The following is a 24,901-nucleotide window of genomic DNA, read 5'->3' on the forward strand; positions in this document are numbered from 1 at the left end:
CAATATTATTTCTTAATAGATTATACATGTCATCTAGAGAAAAACTATGTAAAATTCGCTTATTTTTGAGATAGCACGCTCCTGTGCTGACTGTTTTTGTTTTAAAGCAGAAGTTGGTTTCATAATAAACACATGCGTGACTAAACTCATGATCCACACTCCAATCCAGACGGTGGCGGTAATGCTCCAAAAAGCTGGTTGTCAACCACCATGGCACGAAGATCACAAGAAGAAAAAGTTTTTTTTTTTTTAAAGACTTCACGTGAATTCCGGTCAGAAAGGTAAGCTTTTTACTGCTTGTGTTCTGTATAATTAGCGAATTTAGAGCTTAAAACATTTCCACGGTGTTTGGTTGTAACAGCGTTTAGTAATTTAAAACAGTTTGATACGAAATGTAACTTGCTTTAAGAAACACGACTGGAGCTAATGTATGCTAACGCTAACAGTTACAAACACGCCTGAAAGTTCATTTTCCTTTAACACAATGTTAGATTGTAACGTGTGTAGTAACTGAAAACTATTTTAATTATTTTAAAGAAACATGAAACGAATTTGTGTGTATGCTAACTTTGCGTTAAAGAAAGTTTCTGTAGACGAATCCATTAACTAACATGGCAACGTGTTTTTTTCCTGATTTAACCTTATAAAGTACCGTGGATGTTGAAAAAATCATTGTACAGGCGTATACTTATCCAACAGTATTAATTCTGTGATTGTGTAAATAAAAACTAATCGTTTTGGATTAATAAAATATTATTGTTTATCTTGTTTATGCAGTTAGTCACGAAAAGTGATCGAAACTCGACTGTTTACTATTCTCTTTAAATTATCCAAGAGAAATATATTACTATGCACTTTAATTCATATGTGTTAGCCTATGTGAATCAATTATATCTTTTGCTCAAGCTGTAATGGTCAGTTAATGTAAAACTGAACGTCTTAAAGCAGATTTTGATGTTTTTTGTTTGTTTTTTATGTTATTGACGGTGATAAATTCTGATTTAAATGAATGGTTAACAATATTTGTTGGTTAAGTCTCATTGTTCTTGTTTAACAAAGGTTAGTGAGATCATTTTGCAGTACATCACGACCAAAGAAGTCAATGGCACACTCTTTTGAACGTGAATAGGCATGCTATAGTTGTGTGCTAAAAGTCCATTATAAGCTGTAAACTGCTGATACATTTTCAACATAAATTGAGCTTTTCAGACATTACATTACTAATTGCTTCACAAACAGCTGAAACGGTTTATTGTTATTGGCTATCATCATCAAACATTTTTCACAATGGTAGGTTAATCTTCATGGGTACAGAATAATGCATGTGCTTGACCATCTTACAAATCTATGTCTCAGATTCATAAGGCTGTCACTCTGCATGAATCTCCGAATAAATCTTGTGCAACCTTCTGTGTACTGATTATTTACACTATAGGTATTATATGCATTAATTAACTTTGATAGTATTTCAGGATTTGAACTTTTCTTTACGGGAGGTTAACAACAATGTGATGTTTTATTATAGATGCATATGAGGAAGCTCGACTAAAACATCCACATGCAACTGTGATTTCTGACTGGTAGACAGATGAGGACGATGATTGCCTGTCATACATCTCAAGACAGAACAGGTTTGTTTGCAATTATTTTAAACACATACTGTCAACATTGTCATTGATCTATTACAACCTGTGAGTTTTGCCCTGGCACTATACTAAAGTGATGTTTTGTTTTGTAAATGTATCTGATCAAGGGACAGTATAGACGCATCTATACCATGATGAAGAAAAATTACTTTGAACAAAGAGGCTGGATAAAAGGCAGGTATGAAGATTTCAGAAATCAATGCAGCACCACAAGTACCATCACCATCAATGACTATGGCAGAAATCTTAAGACCACCATGAAGATGCACAGATACTGTACATTCCAGTACACCAGGCGTGTCCAAACTACGGCCCGCGGGCCATCTGCAGCCCAAAAAACATCTCTCGGCCCAAAAAGTTTGGACACTCCTGCAGTACACCTATGAACATTTACAGTCTTTGTTCTAGTGCAGTTTGAGATCAAGACTTATTGCATCTCGTGATGTCTTTGTAAGAATTGAAGACATCACTAAATTTGTTAAGGTTTAATGCAGCTAGAAAGTAAAGATCAACTAGAGAATATCAGCAGTGTCTAACCCACTGTTGTATTTACAGAAGTTGTATGAGAATAAGCTACAGGTTGATTTATACTAATCTGTTTTTCTTTTTTAGCACGACTGACTGAAAATTTAAAATCATGCAACGTCATAAAGCAGCAGCTGGGCCTGATTTTCACAAAACCAAAACAGACGTGATAAAATTCCAGATGTAAACACATTTGACCTTCCTTTGGCCAATTGGATTTGGAAAAGCTTGAAAATCAACTAAAGGAGCAGCCTGAACAAATGAAGAAACTGGTAAGTTCAAGCTCTTGCTAATTTCAAAGTGTTTTAAGTTTATTTGTTTTTTTTTATTGTTTTTTTTTGCTTCGTAGGTAGCCTACTTTTTTCCTAATTTTTTCTTTTTTTTTTTTACATTAGTACTTGTTCACTACTAATTATCTGTTTATCTTTTAATCACAGATGGAGTGAGGACAAATGTCCATACCACGCCACTGATAAAGAAGTGGAAAAATGCATTACAAGGTAGCTACAACTTGCCCCTGACAGGGATGGAGGAAGAAAGAAGAGAAAGCTAATGTGTCAAATGTCTACATCACTATTTTGTTTTATTTTTTAAACAACATTTTAAGTGTATTAGGATGTTCCCTGATACTTGAACAATTTGTTTCTTTCATTTGCATTTATATGTATACATATGTATATGTATATATATATATGTGTGTATGTGTGTGTGTATATATGTATGGTATGTAGGTATGTATGTATGTGTGTGCGCCAAATTCTGAAGAAACATCTTGATACATTTTTAATAAACGTAATACAAATAAAATTATAAATATAAAATTGCACAAGACGTGTATATATATGAAATGTATAATCATCTCACTCATGTCTTGCTGTTTGTGCAATTGATTTTGTTCAAGTTTATTTAAAAATAAGTTTGACTTTATACTTCTGCAATTATTTATATATATATATATATATATATATATATATATATATATATATATATATATATATTTGTTTGTTTGTTTGTTTATTATTATTTTAATGTTTTATTAAAAAATGTTTCAAGATGTTTCTTCAGAATTCTGCAGTACTTTTTACAAGTTTGACTTGGATATTTTACGGATTGTCATTGGTATTTTTAAGATGTTTCTTGCTATATCTTAAATTGGTTTCTATATTTAGGTTTATATAAAATTTAGCTGTTTGTACAAATTTTTAATTTAAGTCTATTGGGAAAACAGGGTTGTTTTAAAAACATCTGTGTGTGTGTGTTATTTTTAGATTTTTTGTTTAAATCTTTCTGTGTGTCTTTAATGTGTTGTTTTATTGTTGTTTTTATATTGATATTCTTGTGCACTACAAAATTATTTATAAAATTTTAGTACTATTTTTTTCTTGCAATTAATAAACGTTTAACATTTATTTATTTTGTCATTTGTCTGATTATTTTCGTTACAGAATGTGTATGCAGTTTGCACTTTATTCAAAGGTTAAACACAGTGCTTACACTTTGTGTTTACATTATAGCCTGTGTTTGCTGTTGTATAAATTCAAATGGTTGTAATACCATATATTAAGTACCAATGTAATACCAAAAGGTTTTATAAGGTGTATAAATACGGAGTCGCGCCAGCTCCGGGCCGCAGCGCACATTACCCTCGCGCCGATTCCGGCGCGGATGCGCAGCGTCGGCTCGCTTACGGCCGCCGCATCTGGCCCGCTTGATTCGGGCCGGAATCGGGCAGTGAGTCCACAGGCATCCGGCCCGAGTCCGGCAGCCGGAGTTGGGCCGAGGGGTAAGTCTTCGGCAGGCGACAATCTAGCCGGAACTGGCCCGAGTGTATTTTGCTATCTGGGAACAGTCATGTGACGGTACTTTCCTCACATTAAATCATTGGAAGCATTCCGTTCGCTAAACAAAATTGAAAGGTTTTATTTTAATGGCATCTCATTGACTTAAGTGAGCAGATATTTAAATGTAGCGTGCGTCATAAATAGAATTAAACATAATACACACTGCCGTTATTAACTCGCTATTAAATTAATGGTAATATAGTCATCCGACGCTGTAAACAAAGCAACAGAAACTGAAAGAACCTGTTCATATAACTGAAGCGATCACAACATGTTGAAAAAATGAAGCGACCGTACTCGGTAAGTCGTTTTAGTGTTATTGTGTTACTAAGAAAAACGTGCTTCATGTTTAAAGCTTCATCACATAAACAAAGGCTGTCCTCATTCTGTAGATTGGATCGAACATAGTTTTTGTGTTTTCACTCTGTAGGTTATCATTGTTTCTGTTTGAGTCTTGCGTTTGATATGTGTTTTTTTGTTGTTGTTATTCTTTATATTACCTACAGTACCTATAAAAAAGGGAAAGTTAAGTTAAATTTGAGTTCCCTCAAGTTATAAAATGTTTTAGTTTCGCCATAAAATTTTTTTTACATCGAAATAGCTACTAAATGAATTGAAAATCCTTTAATTTCACGTCAATAAAAAGTTTTTTTCTGCTTTTATGTTAGCATTTTTAGATTTATATTAGAACTAAATATTATATCAGATTTTATTTCACCATTGTCTTGCATTCAAACCATGCAAGAATATCAATGCATTCTGAATAATTACAAATGTATTCATTCCATAAATTGTATAAAAAATAGTAATATATCTTAAAATTATAATCATAATTTGTAGTTATACATATTTTAAAAAACAGGAGCGTACAACAAAGGAATGCAGCTTTTTTATAATGGAGTATGGTCAAATCAGGCAATGCTCAAACTAGTACAAACAGAAATAACAGAGGTAATCCAAAAGACCAATCCACAAGACAGGCAAAGATGTTCAGTCAGCAAACAATCAGAAATAGAGAGACAGTCCAAAATCAAAACAAACAAACATGTAAATCGTCCAGATGTAAAATAAAAGACTTTGCAAAGGTTGAGTGTGAATGAGCTGCATTTATGAGAGTGTAAATTGACTGCAGCTGTCTGTATAATATCACAATCAAGTTCATGAGCATCGGAAGGTTCAGAGGATTGTGGGATGTGTAGGCGGGTGAGAGATACTGATGATGTGTGGAGTGACTGTGGAGGTCATGAGCACTTGTAGAGGTAATGTTCATATTTCAAAACTACGTCACTCCAACTCCAACATTTATATGAATTTGTACAATCTCATTCATAATGTGATTTGTTCATCTCCCAATGACAGTTGAGTATTGGCGTGGGGTTTGGGGCCATGATTTTAACGGATTAGCCACTAAACTGACAAAACGTAAAATAGTTCATATTACCTACCTATAAAAAGTAAAGGCTACAATATTAGCTTATAGGCTACATTTTAGCTCCGTCCCAGTCTGTTTATAAAAAGTTTGTGTCGAATTGCCTAGTTACTCCACGACTTCAGTTTTTCTCAGTTTATAGTTATTATTTTACCTGTGTCTTGCATTCAAACCATGAAAAAGTAGCAATTCATTCTGAATAATTACATATTAATTCAATTTATTGTAGGAAAAAGTTGTATATTTCAGTTAGTTATACTTTATTTATGCATACAATGTAAAGCATGTGGGTGAGTTGTACAAGTGATGTGTGGAGGGCTGGAGGCCCATCTTGTGGAGATTGTGAGCACTCCAATTGGTAATCCTGATATCTATGCATTAATTTTACATCATCTTTAAAATAACTTACACTCTGGGTAGTAAAATAAAAAAAACGAACGTTCATTTTATTCCCAAAAAATGCTTAAAATGTCATTTTAGCAACTGTCGTTTTTCTTCCAAAATGGTATTAGGTACGTTTTTATATGTTTACACGACACTGCATGTGAGGTGTGGAAACTGAAAAAAACACAGACAAAAAGATTTACAATAAGCTGAACCCTTTTCTGTTTTGTTTTTTACAGAGAATGCATTTGTAAGAAGATTTCTACAATAATCCTTTCTTGTGTATACCTGCCACATGTCAGATACAAAATCATCATGTGAGGCATCCAAAGGTTCTGCTGAAAGGTTTCCTGCAAGAAATGGTTCTTCTTTGCTGACAGTTACTCAACAGAGTAATATCTAGACTGTGGCCATGTTCGCTTTAACTATTTTTATTCTTATTTCAATTATTGTTCCTCTGAACTATGATCTTTGTTCTTGTCAATGTGCTCGGGCTGAATATGAGATAGACTGCCAGTGCTGCCCAATGTGTGCTGCAGGTAGGAATGCAAATTGTAGCATATATAATTCTTTATTTTTTTGTTTTGCCTTTAGATGTTTTCTTTATCACAGTGGTTCTCAAACTTTTTTAGCCGAAGGCCCCATTGTATAGGACAAATCATTTTTGGTGCTGCCCCAATTCAAAAAAATGTAAAAATTTTAAAAAGATCCTTAAATTAACTTTTCCTAAAACAGTTAAAATTTAACTATTTATGCTCTAGATGAATTGTTGTAAGCTATATGTTGAATTGACATGGTTTTAGTGTTTTTGCCTATGAAATATTCAAACGCAGTGTGCACTGTGGTCTGCCCTCATTGTATTCCATAAAGCCATACTTTGTGTACGATTTATCACATTTATGCAGTTTTTTCTTGCTATTTCTGTACTCTCTGTACCTTCTCAGCTGAGAGTCTAAAATTATCAAAAATGTATTGATTTTAAAGGGATTTGTCATTCATTAGCCTATTCATGGCTAACAGTTAACCATTCTGTGAACAATGGAGGATGATTTCAGTCTGTTGAATTCTTTAAAAATATATATATTCCTTTTTTTGTTTACATAAGTTGAGGTAACTTAAGCCACAAGTTATAATTTGCATAATAACACTATATTTAGAATAGATTTAGCAGTTTTGCTGACTTTAAAATGCTGTTTATTTCCAACTTAAAATAATTTCGAACATGCTCATTTACATTTTCAAAAATGTGGGTAAATAAATTGGATTAACACCTTGAAAAATATGCATTATTAAACTCTAAGCAGATATGCTGAGCATTATTAAATATAGGCCACTATTACATTTTCATATTTAATAATGTGTTGATGTCTTTCATTGAGGAAGCAAAGACTGGGGATGAAGGGGTGGACTCATCACCCAAGCTGAGGTAGTTTGCAAGCTCTGCAGTGGCAAAGCAGCAGCAGTGGGTGAGATTTACTCTGTGTAGCTTATGTTTCTGGATGTTGTGGGGCTGTTTTAGCTGACATCACTCTACAATATTGCATGGAGTTTGGGGACAATACCTCTAAACTGGGCAAGTGGGGTGGTGGTTCCCATTTTTAAGAAGGTGGACCGGAAGGTGTGCTCCAACTATTGGGGGATCACACTCCTCCCTGGAAAGTCTATGCCAGAGTACAGGTGAATTATGCTGATAGTTGAATCTAGGACCCAGGAGGAACAATGCAGTTTTTGTCCAGGCCGTGGTGGCCTGGACCAGCTCACCCTCACCAGGGTGCTTGAGGGTTCATGGGAGTATGCCCAACCAGTCCACATGTGTTTTGTGGACTTTGAGAAGGCATTCAACCGTGTCCTTTGTGGCATTCTGTGGAGGGTGCTCTGGAAGTATGGGGTCAGAGGCGCTCTGTTAAGGGGTGTCTCGTCCCTGTGTGAACAGAGCAGGAGTTTGGTTCGCATTGCCGTCAATAAGTCAAACTTGTTTCCAGTGCATGCTGGACTCCACAATTCTGTTTATAATTTTTATGAACAGAATTTCAAAGAGCAGCTTTGGGCTGGAGGGGTCTGGTTCGGGGACCACAGGATTTAATCTCTGTTATTTGCAGACAAGGTTGTTCTGTTGGACTCATCATACATAGACCTTCAGCATGCACTGGGGTAGTTTGCTGCCGAGTGTGACATGGCTGGGATGAGAATCAGCACCTCTAAGTCCGAGGCCATGGTGCTCTACCGGAAAAAGGTGGTTTGTCATCTTCAGGTTGGAGGAAAGTTTTTACCCCAGGTGGAGGAGTTTGAGTATCTCGAGGTTTTGTTCACGAGTGAGGGAAAGATGGAACATGAGATTGACAGGCGGATTAATGCAACGGCAGCAATAATGCGGTCGATGTACCGGTCCGTTGTGGGGAAAAAAGCGGCGCTGAGCCGGAAGGCAAAGCTCTCGATTTACCAGTCAAACTACGTTCCTACTCTTACCTATGCTCATGAGCTTTATGTCATGACCAAAATGACAAGATCTTGGATACAAGCAGCCAAAATTAGTTTCTTTCGCATGGTGGCAGGGTGCACCCTCATAGATAAGGTGAGGAGCGGTGTTACCCAAAAGGAGCTTGTAGTAGAGCTGCTCCTCTGTATTGAGAGAAGTCAGCTGAGGTGGCTTGGGCATCTGTTTCTGATGCCTCCTGGACGCCTACCTAGGAAGGTTTTACAGGCCTCGGGAAAGACCCTATGTCTCTTGGCTGGTCTGTGAACGCCTTTGGATCCCCGCGGAGAAGCTGGAGGAAGTGTCTGGGGAGAGGGAAGTCTGGGGTTCTCTCCTAAGGCTGCCCCCAGAATGAACTTTTGAGTGCAAATTATAAGAGAAAATGCATTAATCTTCAGCATGACACAGGCCACAAAATTTATTCAAATGACCCTGTTTATTAAATCTGTTCTAGAATGTTTTTGCAGCCCCCTGCCCCCAGTTTGAGAACCACTGCCTTATCAGTATTGATGTTTACAATTTTACATAAAAAAGATATTATTTTAATACACTCTCAACAAATAAAGGCGCTAGAAAGAACCAAAAAGTGGCTTTCACAGTAGTGCCACAGAGAACCTGAGTCTCCAAAGAACCAGATAAAAACATGTTAGTTAAAATGTTCTTCAAAAACATTTTTCAAATCTATGTATTTAATGTTTTAAGAGTTTAGTAAAATTGTGTTATTCTGCATTAAAACATTAAAAATTGCTTATTGAAATGATGTGAAATTATAAAGGGCTTTCCTGTACTGCCTATTCAGGAAACCATGTTTATTGGGACTGCACAGATGACACCAGCACAACTTGTGTTCCATGTCCTGAATTAACTTTTACTGATGAACCCAATGGTTTAAAGGAATGCTTTCCTTGCACTGTATGTGATTCAAGTGAGTGTTTCCCCATTATATTTGCTCATCTGAAAATAAATGGTGAAAATTATTTGCAAGTGATTGAAAAGAAATCATCAACATTAAGACGTGTATGGTTTAAAACAGTACTCAGTCTTTTACTGAAGTGTGTCATAGAAAACCCATAAAAATGTAGAATATTAAAAATTCATTTTAACTGTGGCAATTATGTGTACATAACTTTAAATGTTTCATTCAGTGAGCTAGCACTACCTTTTGCTATTATTACTGCAGCTCAGAAAATAAAATACTAATGCAATATAACATTGTTCAGCTTCATTAATAGTTTTCAGTCGAACAGCAACAAGGGAAGTACTACTGATTTTGTTTCCCCATGAGACAAGGGTGTCTAGGAGGGCCGGTGTCCTGCAAAGTTTAGTTCCAACCCTAATCAGACACACCTGGGCTAGCTAATCAAGCTCTCACTAGGCTTTCTAGAAACATCCCTGCAGGTGTGTTGAGGCAAGTTGGAGCTCAAATCTGCAGGACACCAGCCCTCCAGGACCGAGTTTGGACACCCCTGCCAACAACCCCTAAACAAGTCTAAACAACGTCAAATCTGAGTAAAGTGTGTACTGAGGAACAGTAGATTCAAGAAATGACACAGAATGTAATCATGCTGGTGCTTGTCAAAGTCTGTCTGGTGCATCATCAGCTGTTACTGGAAAACACTGTACACTGAAATTAATGGATCATCAAGTGCCTTTGTGAATATGCTTGTTCTTTAGTGAATGTCTTGACAAGTCTCAGCATTTTTATATCCTGCCAGAATAGCATTTCTTGATTTTTATCAATATCCTCAATTAATATCTTGAGTCGATATTGAGAAATATCCATGAAATGGCATTTAGTTTAAAGTGTATATGTCCATCATCACCTATAATCTCTTTCAGAGGCTGTGGCCCATTACATCTTTCCCCCTTTCTCCTCTTTGTAATGTTGGGAAAGCAAATGGAGTTTTAAATCGTCCTTTAACTAGGAAATTATAATGAAAAGCCACACATGATATAAGAATAACATTTTCTGCATTATGTTTTGGTAAAAATAGCTGGAATGAAGGCTCCCCATGTTGAATCCGAATCACTTAAGATTACACATTATGCACCTATAATAATGGCAGCCCCATCATCCGAAATATGTAGGCTGTATTATATGTAGGTGATTTTTTTTTAAATAACTTAAATTTTAATGGGTTTTCTGTTACATATTTCAGTAATAGACAATGCAGTGATTCTTTTACGATCTGAAGTATTGCAAGTCTATTAAGGCAAACTGTCCCTGAAAATAAAATACATGTAAGTTACTGCAAAATGATCTGCTAAAAGACAGCTCAAGTGCATTAAAGATTCCACTGACTTTAATATTTTTTTATTTTTAGACCGAGGTTTAAGAGTCAACACAGCCTGCAGTCGGTCATCAGATACTGTTTGTGAGCCACTCGAGAAATTTTACTGCATTGACAAGAAGAAAAGCAGCTGTACTTCAGCTCTGCAACACTCTGAATGTAAAGCTGGACAATATATCGAACAAGCAGGTAAATGACAATAAATAAACAAGAAACAAGTGTAGAAGGATATCAGTACTGAGATAGTTGCATTAAGTAGGAAACAGGGAGTGTATATTGACCTTTTTAAATATTTTGATCCATTTGTTGACTGTGTGCAGGCACGAGCTCCACAGATACTGTATGTGCAGACTGTACTGGAGACACATATTCAGATGGATCTTTCTCCTCCTGTTTGCCACATAAAAAGTGAGTGCTCACTTTTCATTTTTGCATATATCATACGTTTTCCCACCAATCTGATCCAAGATGTTATTTACAGATGTGAGGACACCGGACTTACTGAAACAAATCCAGGAACACATTCATCTGACACTCAATGTGGAAATCCCTCAACTTCTCTACCAATTATAATTACTAGTGTTATAGCCATTTTGATATTAATCGTTACGTTATTGGGTGTTTTGAAATTTAAACCTTTATGGAAGATGAAACGATACAAAAGCACAAGTGAGTTTTACTTTGTTAAACATATTTGCTCTTTATTTATTATGATTTTTTTATGACAGTCCAAACTAAATGTACAGTAGTCTGAAAAAGTGTTTGCGCCTTACGGATTACCTTTTACATATTTGTCAGACTTTAATGTTTCAGATCATCAAACAAATTTAAATATTTGTCAAAGATAAACACATCATGCAGTTTTTAAATGAGAACAAAATAAATGGGAAAACAAAATACACATTTGCATAGCCCAGTGTGAAAAATTGTTTGTGCCCTTAAACCTAACTGGTTGTGCTACCCTTAGCAGCAACAATTGCAATCTAGCATTTTTGGTAACTTACAATTAATCTGCTACAGCGCTGTGGAGGGATTTTCCCCACTCATCTTTTAGAATTGTTATAATTTAGCCACATTGGAGAGTTTTTAAGTATGAATTTCCTTTTTAATGTCATGCCAAAGCCTCTTAGCATCGGACACTTTTTCAGCCCACTGCACATTAGCATTAGCTCTTACATTAAATATTTAATTGTCAAGTAACTGGAACCCTTTTGACAATCATACACTAGATGTTGCTGCAAAAATGACGGTGACATAAATTGTTTTAGTCATTAATATATATTTTGAATGTTTTAAAAGAAGTGACATTTGCTCACCAAGGCTACATATATTTAATAAAAATACATGTGATCAATAATATTGTACTTTAAGGAGCTTATTTTTATGGTTATATTTTTTGTTTTTTCATTTTTTTCTTGTGAAAGCAAAGCTGCATTCATCATTTCTTTAGACTTCAGTGTCACATGGTACTTCAAAAAGCAGTATGCTGATGTGCAGATCATGAAAGTCTGTGTCTCATTCGGCTGCTCTTATTAAGGGTCTCAACAGTAGAATTATCAGCTCTTGCAGTGATGGGACAGTGACACTGCCAATTTACTGTATACAGTTTTTCTAAAATTCAAGTCTTTGAACTGTGGGGGAAACAAGATTAAAGAACACAGAAAGGCAAACATTTTTTACAATCATTGTTGCTGTTTGCATTTTGTGAATAGAAACAATACCATTCATAGGTTTGTGGTAAGTAAAATAGAAAGAAAATCATGCAAATCAAAAATGTATTGCACTGAAGCTGCAGTAAAAACTTAAAAAAAGACTAATATATTGTTGCAAAATATTTTGTTTTAAATAAATCCTGTTCTTTTGAATATACAAAAATATTAACTAGCAAAAGCTGATTTAAAACTAATCATAATATGAATTATTTTTACAGCACCAATAATATTTGAATGATTTCTTAAGAATCATGTAACACTGAAATTTTGAATTTTTTGATTATTTTAAATCATTGTTGTTTTATTGTTTTTCTATAAGCATTTGTGAGCATAAGAGTCTTCTTTAATAACATTACTCCAACATTTTGACCTTTAGTGGATATTATTATTACATTAGTAATACTTATTTTTTTTCCCTTCTGTTCATACAGGGAGACAGGTACAGACTTTTGTTTTTTTAGAGAAAGATGTAATACATTTCATTTACCATGCTTAAATAAAAATGTGTATATCTGTTTTGTTCAAAGGAAACTTCCGTGGATTTAAATTAAACTGACTGTTTAAAGGGTAAGAAAAAGTTAATAATATATGCACATATTACTGTTACTCAGTTTATATATAATGACAAATTTAATTACAGTATTAGGTTTTAATTATGTGAAATTTATTGTAATATGTTGTTCTCGTATGCTTTGACAGTGCAATGCAGAAGGCTGCTCATGATTGATGCTTGTTTTAGCTGTCTTCCTTTTCTTTTTCTCTTTGTATTCAGTTGATAGTGGAAGTAAATCTGACCTTCTGACTGGTGGTGTCCAAACAAAAAGTTTCTACCAACCGAGCACAGAGTGCAATAACTCATGTACCCCCAGTGCTGGGAAACACACACACACACACTACAGCCAATTTAGTTCATCCAATTCACCTATGCCGGATGTCTTTGAACTATGGGGGAAACTGCAGCACATGGAGAAAACCCACACTAGGGGAGAACATGCAAACTATACAGAAAAGTCATCTGGTCCAGCTAGTACTTGAACCAGCGATCTTCTTGCTGCGAGCTGACTGCTAACCACTGAGGAACAATGCCGCTATGTTCCACATTATCTAAAGAATATTTTATTAAGAAAGTTACTTTGATGTTATAAATTTTATGGTTTCAATATGTTAAACAATAAAGCACTAATCTCATTTATTTATAAAGCACTGTGTGTAGATCTGTGTGGGGAAACAGTAATTACAAGCTGAAGGATCTCATAACACTACATACAGTACTCCCAAGTAATACTGCATGTATAGGTATAATTTTGTACAAAACTTTTTAGATGAGCACTTTTTTTGCTTTAGCAATCTAAATATTTTTATATTGACTTCTTGAATGCATACACTATACTGAAGAAATTACATGGAAGCAATGAAAATGACAAATGATTTTAGAACTTTAATTACAGTACATTCTGTTAACTTCTCTAACAGTGTCAGTATTCTACATCAGTTTATTCTGATTGTATTTGCAACTAGAATTAGTTTTTTGTATTTGCTCAATAAAACCATTTTCTTGTTTTGCATTTAGAGTTTGTATATAATGAAATTGGTCGTTGTAGGTGTAGTCATTTGTAAACAGATGCAGGTGTGTGATATTTCATATATGATATGTTACTCTGATAGATAAAGTACAAAGTAAATGATTATTTACATATGTTGTATTTTGTTGTTGATTTTGTAAGAATGTATAGGTCTCTTTATTATTTTTTCATCAGCATTAATTCCTTTTTGTTTGTTTTTCTTCGGTGTGTTGGAACAGGTTTGGTAGGGACTTTCCAACAAAAAGCAATTTGTAAAAGGAGCTTTTAGAAATAACTTCCTTATCAACTTCAACTCATTAATCTGCAGTCAGTGAGATAAAAACAACATGTTCGTTTTTCAGTTTCTTTTTGCCTGGACCAGTTTTTTTGTTCTTTTCTTTTTTTTGGCAGTTTTCCAACTTTGTGGCACAGGGAACCTACTTTGCTAAACTTGAGCTAATCAAAAAACTTCTATGGTGTAATTAAAAGGTTAGATTTAATTAGATGAATCATGTGAGTATATTATAGTCTGCTGTGGTTAGACTGTGGAAAACAATGAATCTACAAAACAATCTGCGATAATGAAAAATCGGCTTAGAAATACCTTCATACAATGAATGTGCAAACATAAGCGTCGACATTAAAGTTAAGATTTCTTTAAATATATTGTTATTTAAAAAACAAGAAATATACAAAAAAAACTGAAACAAATCTATAAGGATCACATGAATATTTAAGTACAATTTAAAATATGGATAACAAACATAACATAAAAATAAAATAAGGATAAGTAGAGAGTTGAAATAAAAAGAATAGAAATGGAAGTTAAGATTTGTTCTTTTTCCCCTCTATTGTGACTATAGACTGTATTGTGACACACTGTACATCCACTTGAAATTGTCCTGAAATGAGAAAAAAAGTAGAACAGCACATGATTTCATCATTTGGGAAGTGATTAAGTCACTGGAAGATGGGCGTTGCTTTTAAAATAGAGGAAGATTAAAGAAAGGAGAAAGAAGTCACACACTGATAGCCTCAAACTAAAGGCATTCCATGTGACCAGAAGTGAAGAAAAGTTGTTTTGAGGGTGAGGGAAGGTCATGATGTTGGATTAAGGATTCTGAGGTCAAACAATTGTTTAAAATATAATAGACAGTGCACAGATACATCATTTATAACAAGCATCTCTATACACACAAAAAAACAGTACATTTTGATTTCATTCCGACTTGAAGCATTATATAAACTACAGATTAAAAAACTCTTTATTATTTTTACAAAGCATTTATTTACAAATCCCTAAATTGTTTTTCACCCCATTTATTTTATTTTTAATCATATTTTTCACATTATCATCTATTAAGTATTCTGTCGTCTATTAAGTATTCATTAATAATCCAACCAGTAATAAGACACCTGTATGTGGATTTGTACATGTGTGTATATTGCTTACTGTCTACAAAATATATGTATATGATAGCTTTAGTGATGTATACAAACTTAAATCACATTTAAAGGTGTTGGCATTTACAGTATATAATAACTACTTTGATATCATTTCATACAAAAATGATGAACCCATATTTAAAATAAATGATATTTAAAATAAAAGAAGCATGTCTTTGCTGCCTCTCAATTTGTGACTACTCAACATTCGATCATTGTCTAAACATGTCATCCATGCTGACCCAAAGAAACATCATCAGCTTACACCACAAAAACTACAAAACACTGACTCCACACACATCAGACCATTTTTTTTTAAATAATGCCCTTTTCCTAACACTAACTGAATGCAATACAATAAAAACTAATTTTATAAATATTGATAATTACAAATATAAATAATTATTCTATAAACACAATGTAGAATAGAGTAAAATAATGCATAGACAAGACTTTATTTATCATTGTCAATTTAAAAATAAAACCGGTAAAACAATTAATTCTAAAAAGCAATGCTGTAATAGAAGTGTATCTGTCCATTGACTCATGGGGTACATTTGGTTGTGTCTATAAGCTTTAGTAAGCTGAATATTTGGTTTCTAAAGCATGTTCATGCAGGAAAAATCTTATTTATGTATCTTTTATTATTTAAGCAAAACAGACTCTGATTAGTAGCAACAATATAACCAATTAATATAATAACAACGGGTTTCTATGAATCCTGCGCAAAGACTCCATTGTATGTTTTTTTACACAGTCACAAGTTTGTCACATGCTTTATTCATTACTGTTATTCACATCTCAGCTCTCAGCTTATCAGTCTGGAGCTCTCATTTAGCATCTCATTCCAAGTAAGTTTTGTTCTTATTGTTTTAAGATGGATTTAATGATCGAATAGGCACTGTTCGTGACTTTAACCAAAAAACAGTTAGGCTATGCCAAATATATATTTTCAGAAGATTGAAAGAACAGCAGCTGATTATTCTAAGTTTTTTTTTGACAGAATTGCATTTAGACTTTTTATTTTGGTTATATTTGATTTACATTTTAAAATGAGTATACTTACTGCCTTAACATACACAAGACATGTTTTGTTTCTGTTTAGCTCAGTAATTTTCTTTGTGTGTTAATGTGGGTGCCTATATGATTGTCACCGACTCGGTCCCAGTCATTCCCCTCGCTGGCCAGCAGAGGCCGCCATCCCCGGACTTCTAGCATTACATCATCCACTTACACTGATTGTGCAAACACCTGAACTGAATCACGGTAATGACCCACGCCACCTATATAAGCCACACTCAAACCACTGTTCATTGCGAAGTCTTGTTTAGCCCCGGCAAGCATTTCTGAGCGTTATTTCCTGCCTGATCTCTTGTGCATAACCCTGGACTGTTCCTGACTCTGAGGGTGCTTTCACACCTGTGAATCGATTCAGTTGTTCCGAAACAGAGATTACAATTGTTACATTGTTGCTATTTGCTCTTGGAGCGGTTCGCTTTCACACTGCAAAGTTTCTAAACGGACCAAAAGAGCTAAAACAAGTCACGTGCGAGTAAACTCTCCTTACATTGGTCAGAGTGTCAGGGTTTATTTTGCAGCGTCCCGCTCAGCTGTCAGGAGAAGTGGTGGTTTGGTGGTGATTGACAGGGTGCGCACGCGCGACATGTCTGAGGAGAGACGCGGTGGGGAGGGGTGAGAAGGGTGCACTACGATGCCTATTTGAGGGAGGGAGACGCAAGATTACCGGGAGATCATCACTCGTTTGCGGGCAACCGGAGACTCGCGAAACTTCCCGCCCTACTCATAACTCTCTCTTCATATAGCCGTAAGCCTATTACATATGCATAAAACACTGTGATATAACCACGCTCGGATCGGATCGCTTTCTCACTGCAATCGATCCGCTCCAGGGTTCGTTTCAATCGACTTGAGACCACCTTACTCAAGCGATCTCGGAGCGATTACTTTGGCGCGGAACAGAGCGTGATTGCCCTGTTCACATATGCCAATCGAACCGCGCTAACTGGGCAAACGAGATACGTTCTGAAACAAAAGTGTAGGTGTGAAAGCACCCTCAGTTGCCTTCTGCCTGCCCACGACCCTTGCTTGTTACACGGATTCTGAACCATGCTGCCTGCCCTCGACCCACGCCTGTTATAAGGACTGAACCACGCTGCCTGCCAATGATCTAAGCCTGGTAAATCACTCCGTGTCTGTCAGCCGCCAGCCCAACGACCTTGATTACTGTTGATGTGTTCGCACTTTAGTGCGTATTGGATGTTTGTGCTTGATTGTGATTAATAAATACTGCATAGTGGATCCCTCCGTGTCAGTCTCCCCATTACAATGATCAATTTACACTGCTTCGAATTGAAACCCTATGTGTGTGTGAATGAATAAACTGAGCTGGATGAATTGTGCTTCTGTTAGTTATATACACAATGTTTGATGAATTATTAATGTCTTTACATGTGGGCATTATTATACCAAACCAATATGTAATCAAAATACAGTAAAAGACGTGTATGTATTTAAAATATATATCAACAACTGAACATAGTGTTCTTGGGTGTGAGCTTGGAACAAAATGCAGAAGGATGTGAGTTCCTGAGAGGCCAATAAAAGCATCCCAGTACAGTTTGTGCCATTAATTTTTCTTCCCTTCATTCTGGAAACTCATCCTTTTTATAAGCCTCTCAAGAAAATGCAGGATTCACTTGAGCATTTTGTAAAAGCAAGTTATAAATGCCCCCCCCCCCCCCCCCAACTAAATGTGTATATATATATATATATATATATACATACAGTTGAAGTCAGAATTATTAGCCCCCATTTTATTTTTTTATTGCTTTTTAAATATTTCCCAAATGATGTTTAACAGAGCAAGGAAATTTTCACAGTATGACTGATAATGTTTTTTCTTCCGGAGAAACTCTTGTTTTATTTTGGCCAGAATAAAAGCAGTTTTTAATTTTTAAAAACATTTTAAGGTCAAAATTATTAGCCCTTTTAAACTATATATTTTTTTGATAGTCTACAGAACAAACCATCATTATACAATAACTTGCCTAATTACCCTAACCTGGCTAGTTAACCTAATTAACCTAGTTAAGCCTTTAAATGTCACTTTAAGCTATATAGAAGTGTCTTGAAAAAAAATGTAAAAAAATAAATGAATAATAATAATTATATATATATATATATATATATATATATATATATATATATATATATATATATATATATATATATATATATATATATATTACAACATTTTTTCCTATAATAATATGTAATATTTACCAAAATAATTTGTTGACATGAAAATGATCACATCAGTATCTTTTTGCTGGATGTATTGTCCAGGTTAACATCATGAATTTTAAACAGCTCTTTTGCAGCTGCCCTTTTCTTTGTCCATACAAAGATGCATTATTGAATTATGTATGTATGTATATATAATATATAACATATTATTCACTCTGAGGAAAAATAGTTCTAATACACCAAATTAGGGTTCTTGGACTTTAAAGAGCCCATATTATACATGAAATAGGGTCATATCTTGGTTGTAATGGTCTCCAACAACAGTCTAATATGCATGCAAAGTCAAAAAACACTTTCATGGTCTTATAATCTGCATTTATTTTTACCTAATTATCCCAGCGACTCCTGTATGAATCGTCCAGTGATTCATTTGTTCCCAAACCCCTCCTTAGCGCGAAGCTAATCTGCGCTGATTGGACCGATGACAGTCTGTCACGATTGGTCGACTGCCTTCAGTCAGAGAATGAAATGCCCAATAGCTAATCAGCAATATAAAAGTAATCACAGTTCATACGCGCTCCATAGTGTAGGCGTGGATTTTAGCTGCCACACACACACACACACAAACACACACACACCTCTGGACGACAACGCTCCCGCTTCCGCCCGCACCCGCCAGGTTTTAGCCTGAACCCGACCGCTCCCGCTTATATTTAGAATTTCTTGTCCCGGTGCCCGAACCGCCCCGTTTTCTGCCCGCCGCGCCCGATCCCGCTAAAGAGCGGGGGAGAACATAACCGAAAATCACCCAGCTAAACAGTCCAGAGACAGCCAGACAGAGCTCTCTCTCTCTCTCTCTCATACGCGCGCACTAACACATACACACAAGCGCCAAGCAGACACACAGGCAGGCAAAGCTCTGTCTCATTCACATAGCAATATCCACGATATTGCTAGAAAGCCCGCTCCCGTCTCAAATTAAACCTGTTACCGACCGCTCCCGCGATTGATTCGGAAATTTATTCCTGCGCCGCAGAAATCAGGCGTGGGGACAGCAGCGAGAATGCAGACCTCTACCACGGAGCTCCGTAAACAAACAGCACGCGTCGCGTTTTTAACGTGACTTTGCACGCGATAAGAGAATATAGCCAGTTAACCTGATACAGTACACGCGGTTACAAGTAACAAATCACAACTAAATACATTTGCAAGCTAGAGTCAACGAGGCAACTTTAATCGCACGTACTTGAGAAATGGAGGAAGAAACTCATCCTGACGTCCATTAGTAAGTTACTCTTTACTGATCCTTACTTTAACAAACGCAGATGAAGTATTCTTTGTAGCCTGTAGTTTCCAGAAGTTTCCAACTGCTTGGTTATAATGCTGAGGTTTCATCTCTGGGTAGAGAATCGATAATGTCCATCTGCAGTGTGACTTCAATCGACCGGCATGTTTGTGTGCGTGTGTTTGTGGGTGTGTGTGTGTATCTGGGTTTCTGCGTCAGAGGGTGGGGCCTCAGGTTTGAAATCTCCCGGGTTTGCGCGTGCACGTGAATAACTTGGTTTCGTTCGTACGTCATGGCGAAACACCTAATGAATCGGTATCAAGGCGACTCGTTTGAAGCACTATGAGTCGACTCTTTTATAGATGAATCAACCGTTTTAAACACTGTACACTCACAGATTTAAGCCTTAGCTGGATACTTCACTTCACTTAGAGCTGTGTTACACTCTACATGGAGGGGAATTTTCAAAAACCCATAATATGGGCTCTTTAAATAATATCTGAACCACTTTTAATTGCTAAACAAAACAATTTTCAAAAGGTTTAATAAAGAACCATGCTTTGAAAGTGCTATAAGAAACTTTAAAATGTTTTTGTTTCTCGATGATGCCTATATGTCCATTGTGAGGGAAAAAGGGAAAAATACATTAATTTGTAAAGGATTTACAGTTAATCCACAAGTATTACGAAATGTTTACAGAATTTTACAGAATGCAAAACAACAGGATGCTATTTATAATAGTATTTAAATCAAAATAGATTTTATAACATGAAAAAAAACTGTATTTGACTGGGGAAGTTATGAAATACCACATTTTTCATGCTCTTGCAATGCAAGCTAAAATAAATGCTTTTAAATTATGGTTTTAGTTGGCTGCGGAATACAGTCCTAACAACCCACAGTCTGACTAGACCTGAACTGGAGCACAGCACTCGTTTTTTCCCTTATATATATAGTGAGACTAAAACGGTACTGCAGTGACAGGGTTTTTACCTTTATTTCTGTAGAGATTACATAAAATAAATGTAACATATAGTCAACTGCAAGACACCATTGCAAAATGTCAGATTTTCCCCCTGATTGTATTATTGAGAGACAATGTGAGCAAAATACTGTTACAGATTGTTTATGTTTGCTGTAAAGTATCATTTCAGAACTCAGGATAGTCAATCACTGCATTCAATCTCTGTTGTTCAGTCTGACATGCTACAATCATTTAGACTAATTAAAAGTCACACAGTGTGAACCAGGCTTATCAGGACGATCTGTATGACAAGCCCTGCCTTCTTGTGGATGTGCATAAAACTGATTTGTTAAAAAGGACACGTATAACAAAACTGATCCTAACGTATTACAGATTCACAAAAACGTACACAGCACCCTGTAGTAGATTTGTCATCTAAAACCTGCAACTACTTGTTGCAAACGTACTCAGCGTAGTTTTAATTTTCATGTACTATCCCTTTTAGTTGATGGACTCAGGTTTATGCCAAAGGGAGAACTCAACTGGTTAAAGAGTTGAAGCGTAATTAAAGTAAAGCTTACGCAAATCTGACAGATTAAAGCTCATGACCAGCATCCCTGCTGAAAAATCCAGCTTAAACCAGCCTAGGCTGGTTGGCTGGTTTTAGCTGGTCAATCAGGCTGGTTTTAGAGGGGTTTTGGCTACTTCCAGGCTGGTTTCCAGCCATTTCCAGCCTGGTTTTAGCTGGTCAGGCTGGAAAATGACCAGCTAAATCCAGCTAAAACCAGCTTGACCAGCCTAGCCAGGCTGGGAGCCCAGCCAAAACCAGCTATGTCCAGCTTAAACCAGGCTAGTCAAGCTGGTTTTAACTGGATTTAGCTGGTCATTTTCCAGCCTGACCAGCTAAAACCAGGCTGGAAATGGCTGGAAACCAGCCTGGAAGTGGCCAAAACCCCTCTAAAACCAGCCTGGTCGACCAGCTAAAACCAGCCAACCAGCCTAGGCTGGTTTAAGCTGGATTTTTTAGCAGGGATATTAATAACAATGGAATACTTTGTATCTGCTGTGAAAGTTTTTTTTTTTTTTTTTTCACTTTTTGAGTCACGTGATTCATATGGTTCTGCTCTCAGAGATCAGATGTTGCGAAATCGAAAGTACTCCGACAGCCATAAGGGATTGCATTATGCCTGCTGTTTAAATCGATTTTTGAAACTTTTTTTCCAGTTTTTTTCAGTCGGTGATTCAAAATTCATTATAAAAGGATCCTGGAAACACAGAAGCGGAATTGAGGAATCTGGAATTTGACATTGTTTACAACCTTCAGACGGTGAGACAGTTTCTACGTTCTGTCTGTCTGTCGTGACTGTATTTGACTGTAATCAATTCGAATCAAATTTCAAATTTAAATTAATTCAAATTAATCAAATTTAATTCTGAAGCAGCTGTTTTAAGCATTAGCCTAGTGTACAAACTAATAGCCTAATGTAAAGTGTATTAACCTTTACTGCTCTGTCCCTAGATATCAGGGCAATTTCAGGGGAGACTAACTGCTCCAACATTCATTTCGAGGTTAACCCCCTCCTAACGTAACTTAGTCCAAGTAACTAAATAAAAAAAAGAAAAATCATCTCTCTCTCTCTCTCTCTCTCTCTCTCTTTCTCTTTCTCTTTCTCTTTCTCTCTCTCATTTCACATTTTAGGTGTCCTATTTGAGCTGTTGAAGCTTAATGTACCTTAAGCCTAACACCACATAATAGACCATATCTTCCCCGCGTAGGTCTGCATGTGACATCTTTTACAGAGCTGCCATCTTCTGTCTGCATTTCATTTAAAGCTGTGCAACTAAGATAAACAGTTATATTTATTAAAACAGATAACACAACTTATACAAAGTAGTACAAATGACATTGTACATACTTTAACCATTTGATACATTTCAGACCTGATGGAGAATAAAACCCATATGTGCAGTCCACACAAACTGTATCTGTGGTCTTTGTTCCTGTAAGCAGTACCTTTGTTAAGCATTTTTTCCCCTATTTTGCCTAAACTACCTCTTAAACAATGAATCACAATGATACAATTAACTGAAGTTTTGTTAAATAGTACCTTGTGTTTTTGTTTCTTGTCCTGCTTTGCAAACACTGTGTCTTATCGCACGACTGCACTGCTGATTTAAGAACTCAATGCAGTAATGATCATCAAGCACATCACAGATGCTGTCTTGCATTGTTGTGCATTTACTCTTGATATAAAGTCCATGATCTAAAACAACACATATAATGGCACTCAAAAATGAAATTAGAAAATTACTCATACATGATGTCGCATACGTGGTGATAACAAAAAATTGGCAACAGGAACGCACCTTCAGCACAGTTTCTGCAAGGGAAACAGTTATGAAGTCCATTTGGTTCATTCATGAATGTTCCTGAAGGACAGGGTTTACATGTGGTGCTTAAATCACCACTGCAGTCACTGCGAACAATTGAGCCTTAAAAAATGTAAAATCAAGTTGTTCAGCTGTGGGAACACTATACATTTAACCATCACAGTAAATACATGATTAAGGCACTTGCTGTAGATTTACAAACTAAATGACATTTAAGTATTTCTAGTCATACTTTAACAGGTGTAAATGCTGTCTATACAGTGGATGCAAATTTTATGTTATCTGTGCGTTTTGAACCTAAATGAGAAATAAACTTTAAGATTTTGAAATATAAAGGATCATGTTCTTATTAAAGATGTTTCATATGCTTGCGTCAAAAATAGATACATATTTTTCTTATGGAGTCTATTCTTTATAGACGTGCCCAGCAGAGCATAGTAACTACTGCCTCGATGCGCTCACCTAACCCCACCCCTTAGTTCCATTAAGTCTGACGCATTGGTCCGTCGTTGCAAAACGGAGATGAGATGTGCAAGCCTGATTTATACTTCTGCGTCAGGAGACCGGCGTAACCAACGGCGCATGCAACGCGCGTGGCTGTGCATTTATACTTCTGCGCGCTGTCTCTGTTGGGCTGCATTAACACTTCCGAAACGCTAGTTGGCAGTTAGGTGTAAATGTTCCTCTGTGTCGAGTTTCTTTGCTACTTTTTTGCTTTTCCTGAACACTTCCGAATATGGTGTAACACCGGGATGTACAAGTGGCTCAAACTCGCTCATTTTGAGGCAGCAACCGTCGGACGTGCAGCAACTTTAACTATGAGGTAAACACAAAACAAAACTTTCCATCCGGAGCTCCTTCACGGTACTCGTAAACAATCGCCCGCGCGGCGTAGCGCCATTCGCGCGGCTCTCGGTCCTGCCCTATGGCGGACGCTACGCGTCGTTGCGACGTGTAGTTAAATTTTTTGAGAGGTGCACGTCAGTGACGGCGATGGCCACGGCGAAGGGCTATGCGTCAGCGCCGTAGCATACGTGTATAGGTATGTCGTAGCATACGTAACATACGTGTTTTAGGGATAATCTGCGAATTACATCGACAGAACCAAAACGCACAGTAACGCAAAGGAGAAAAAATAATTCTACAAGATTCAATCTTCAATCATGAGCAATATCTCTTTGCCATAAGCATACTGTACAGATCCGCTAAATCTCCTAAATGTTATTTTCTCACATTTTCCCCTTCATTTATGTATCACACAAATATTTGAAAAGATTATTTACATTATTTTACCTAGATGTAAGCTTCTCATTCTAAAGTGTTCTTACATTCCAAGGAAAAAAAAATGATTTACTACAAGAGAGATTTGTCTTAAACGTATCATCACTGCTTCAGAGGGACAAACTATAATCTTTATAATGAAAGATGAATATTTACAGGTCATAAATTGTTAGATTTTAACTGTGTTGTTTAGTTATTTAGATTAATTCAAACAATTAGTCTTTATAGACTTGTTTTTTTAAATATTTTTTAAAGATTGTTTTCTTTGTCATAATTGAATAATAATATTTCAGTTTTAAGTGCCAACAGTGCCCTACAGTAATTAAGGTGCTCCAGACAATTCTATCTCGTTAAATGAATTTTATAAGGTTGTCCTTTTGCCTTTAAAAAGCATTCCAACCTCA

At 36.0% G+C, this 24,901-nt stretch overlaps 3 protein-coding genes and 1 long non-coding RNA gene across 11 annotated transcripts in view; 3 read left to right on the forward strand and 1 right to left on the reverse strand.

Annotated features, from left to right (window-relative positions):
• The first annotated feature begins 224 nt into the window (after positions 1-224).
• On the forward strand, positions 225-3,580 carry LOC137496340 (uncharacterized). 2 transcript variants are annotated; one of them, XR_011016581.2, is made up of 6 exons: positions 225-281; positions 1,526-1,631; positions 1,754-1,824; positions 2,259-2,443; positions 2,609-2,910; positions 3,225-3,580. It is a non-coding gene; the product is annotated as an uncharacterized lncRNA (long non-coding RNA). The 2 variants fall into 2 exon arrangements; XR_012384302.1 differs by having other exon boundaries at positions 2,609-2,906.
• Positions 3,581-4,018: 438 nt separating this feature from the next.
• si:dkey-23c22.5 lies at positions 4,019-13,995 on the forward strand. Of its 4 annotated transcripts, XM_073910348.1 has the most exons (10): positions 4,019-4,312; positions 5,145-5,271; positions 6,065-6,217; positions 6,335-6,364; positions 9,098-9,223; positions 10,623-10,778; positions 10,910-10,997; positions 11,071-11,258; positions 12,829-12,868; positions 13,074-13,995. In XM_073910348.1, the coding sequence occupies exons 3-9, from the start codon at positions 6,121-6,123 to the stop codon at positions 12,855-12,857; spliced, it is 714 nt and encodes a 237-aa protein (XP_073766449.1). In that variant the 5' UTR covers positions 4,019-4,312; positions 5,145-5,271; positions 6,065-6,120; the 3' UTR covers positions 12,858-12,868; positions 13,074-13,995. The 4 variants fall into 4 exon arrangements, with proteins under 4 accessions (XP_073766449.1, XP_073766448.1, XP_073766447.1 ...); XM_073910347.1 differs by lacking the exon at positions 5,145-5,271; XM_073910346.1 differs by lacking the exons at positions 4,019-4,312; positions 5,145-5,271 and having other exon boundaries at positions 6,129-6,364.
• Positions 13,996-20,856: 6,861 nt separating this feature from the next.
• si:dkey-23c22.6 lies at positions 20,857-23,319 on the reverse strand (the record flags this gene model as incomplete). Its single annotated transcript, XM_073910885.1, has 5 exons — positions 20,857-20,862; positions 22,558-22,666; positions 22,742-22,826; positions 22,934-23,089; positions 23,193-23,319. Coding segments are annotated over 5 exons (483 nt in total), but the record flags the coding sequence as incomplete, so codon positions are not given.
• LOC798191 (tumor necrosis factor receptor superfamily member 14-like) overlaps positions 21,965-24,901 on the forward strand; it is a 42,355-nt gene continuing 39,418 nt past the window's right edge. For 2 of the 4 annotated variants that reach the window (XM_021478552.3, XM_073910350.1), the window contains exon 1: positions 21,965-22,152. The gene's annotated coding sequence lies outside the window, so the exon portion shown is untranslated. Of the gene's footprint in view, positions 22,153-23,849; positions 24,040-24,901 lie in introns of those variants that run through there. The other 2 variants (XM_073910349.1, XM_073910351.1) reach the window with 1 other exon arrangement.

This window comes from Danio rerio, chromosome 8, assembly GCF_049306965.1.
Source record: "Danio rerio strain Tuebingen ecotype United States chromosome 8, GRCz12tu, whole genome shotgun sequence".
NCBI classification, from domain to species: domain Eukaryota; kingdom Metazoa; phylum Chordata; class Actinopteri; order Cypriniformes; family Danionidae; genus Danio; species Danio rerio.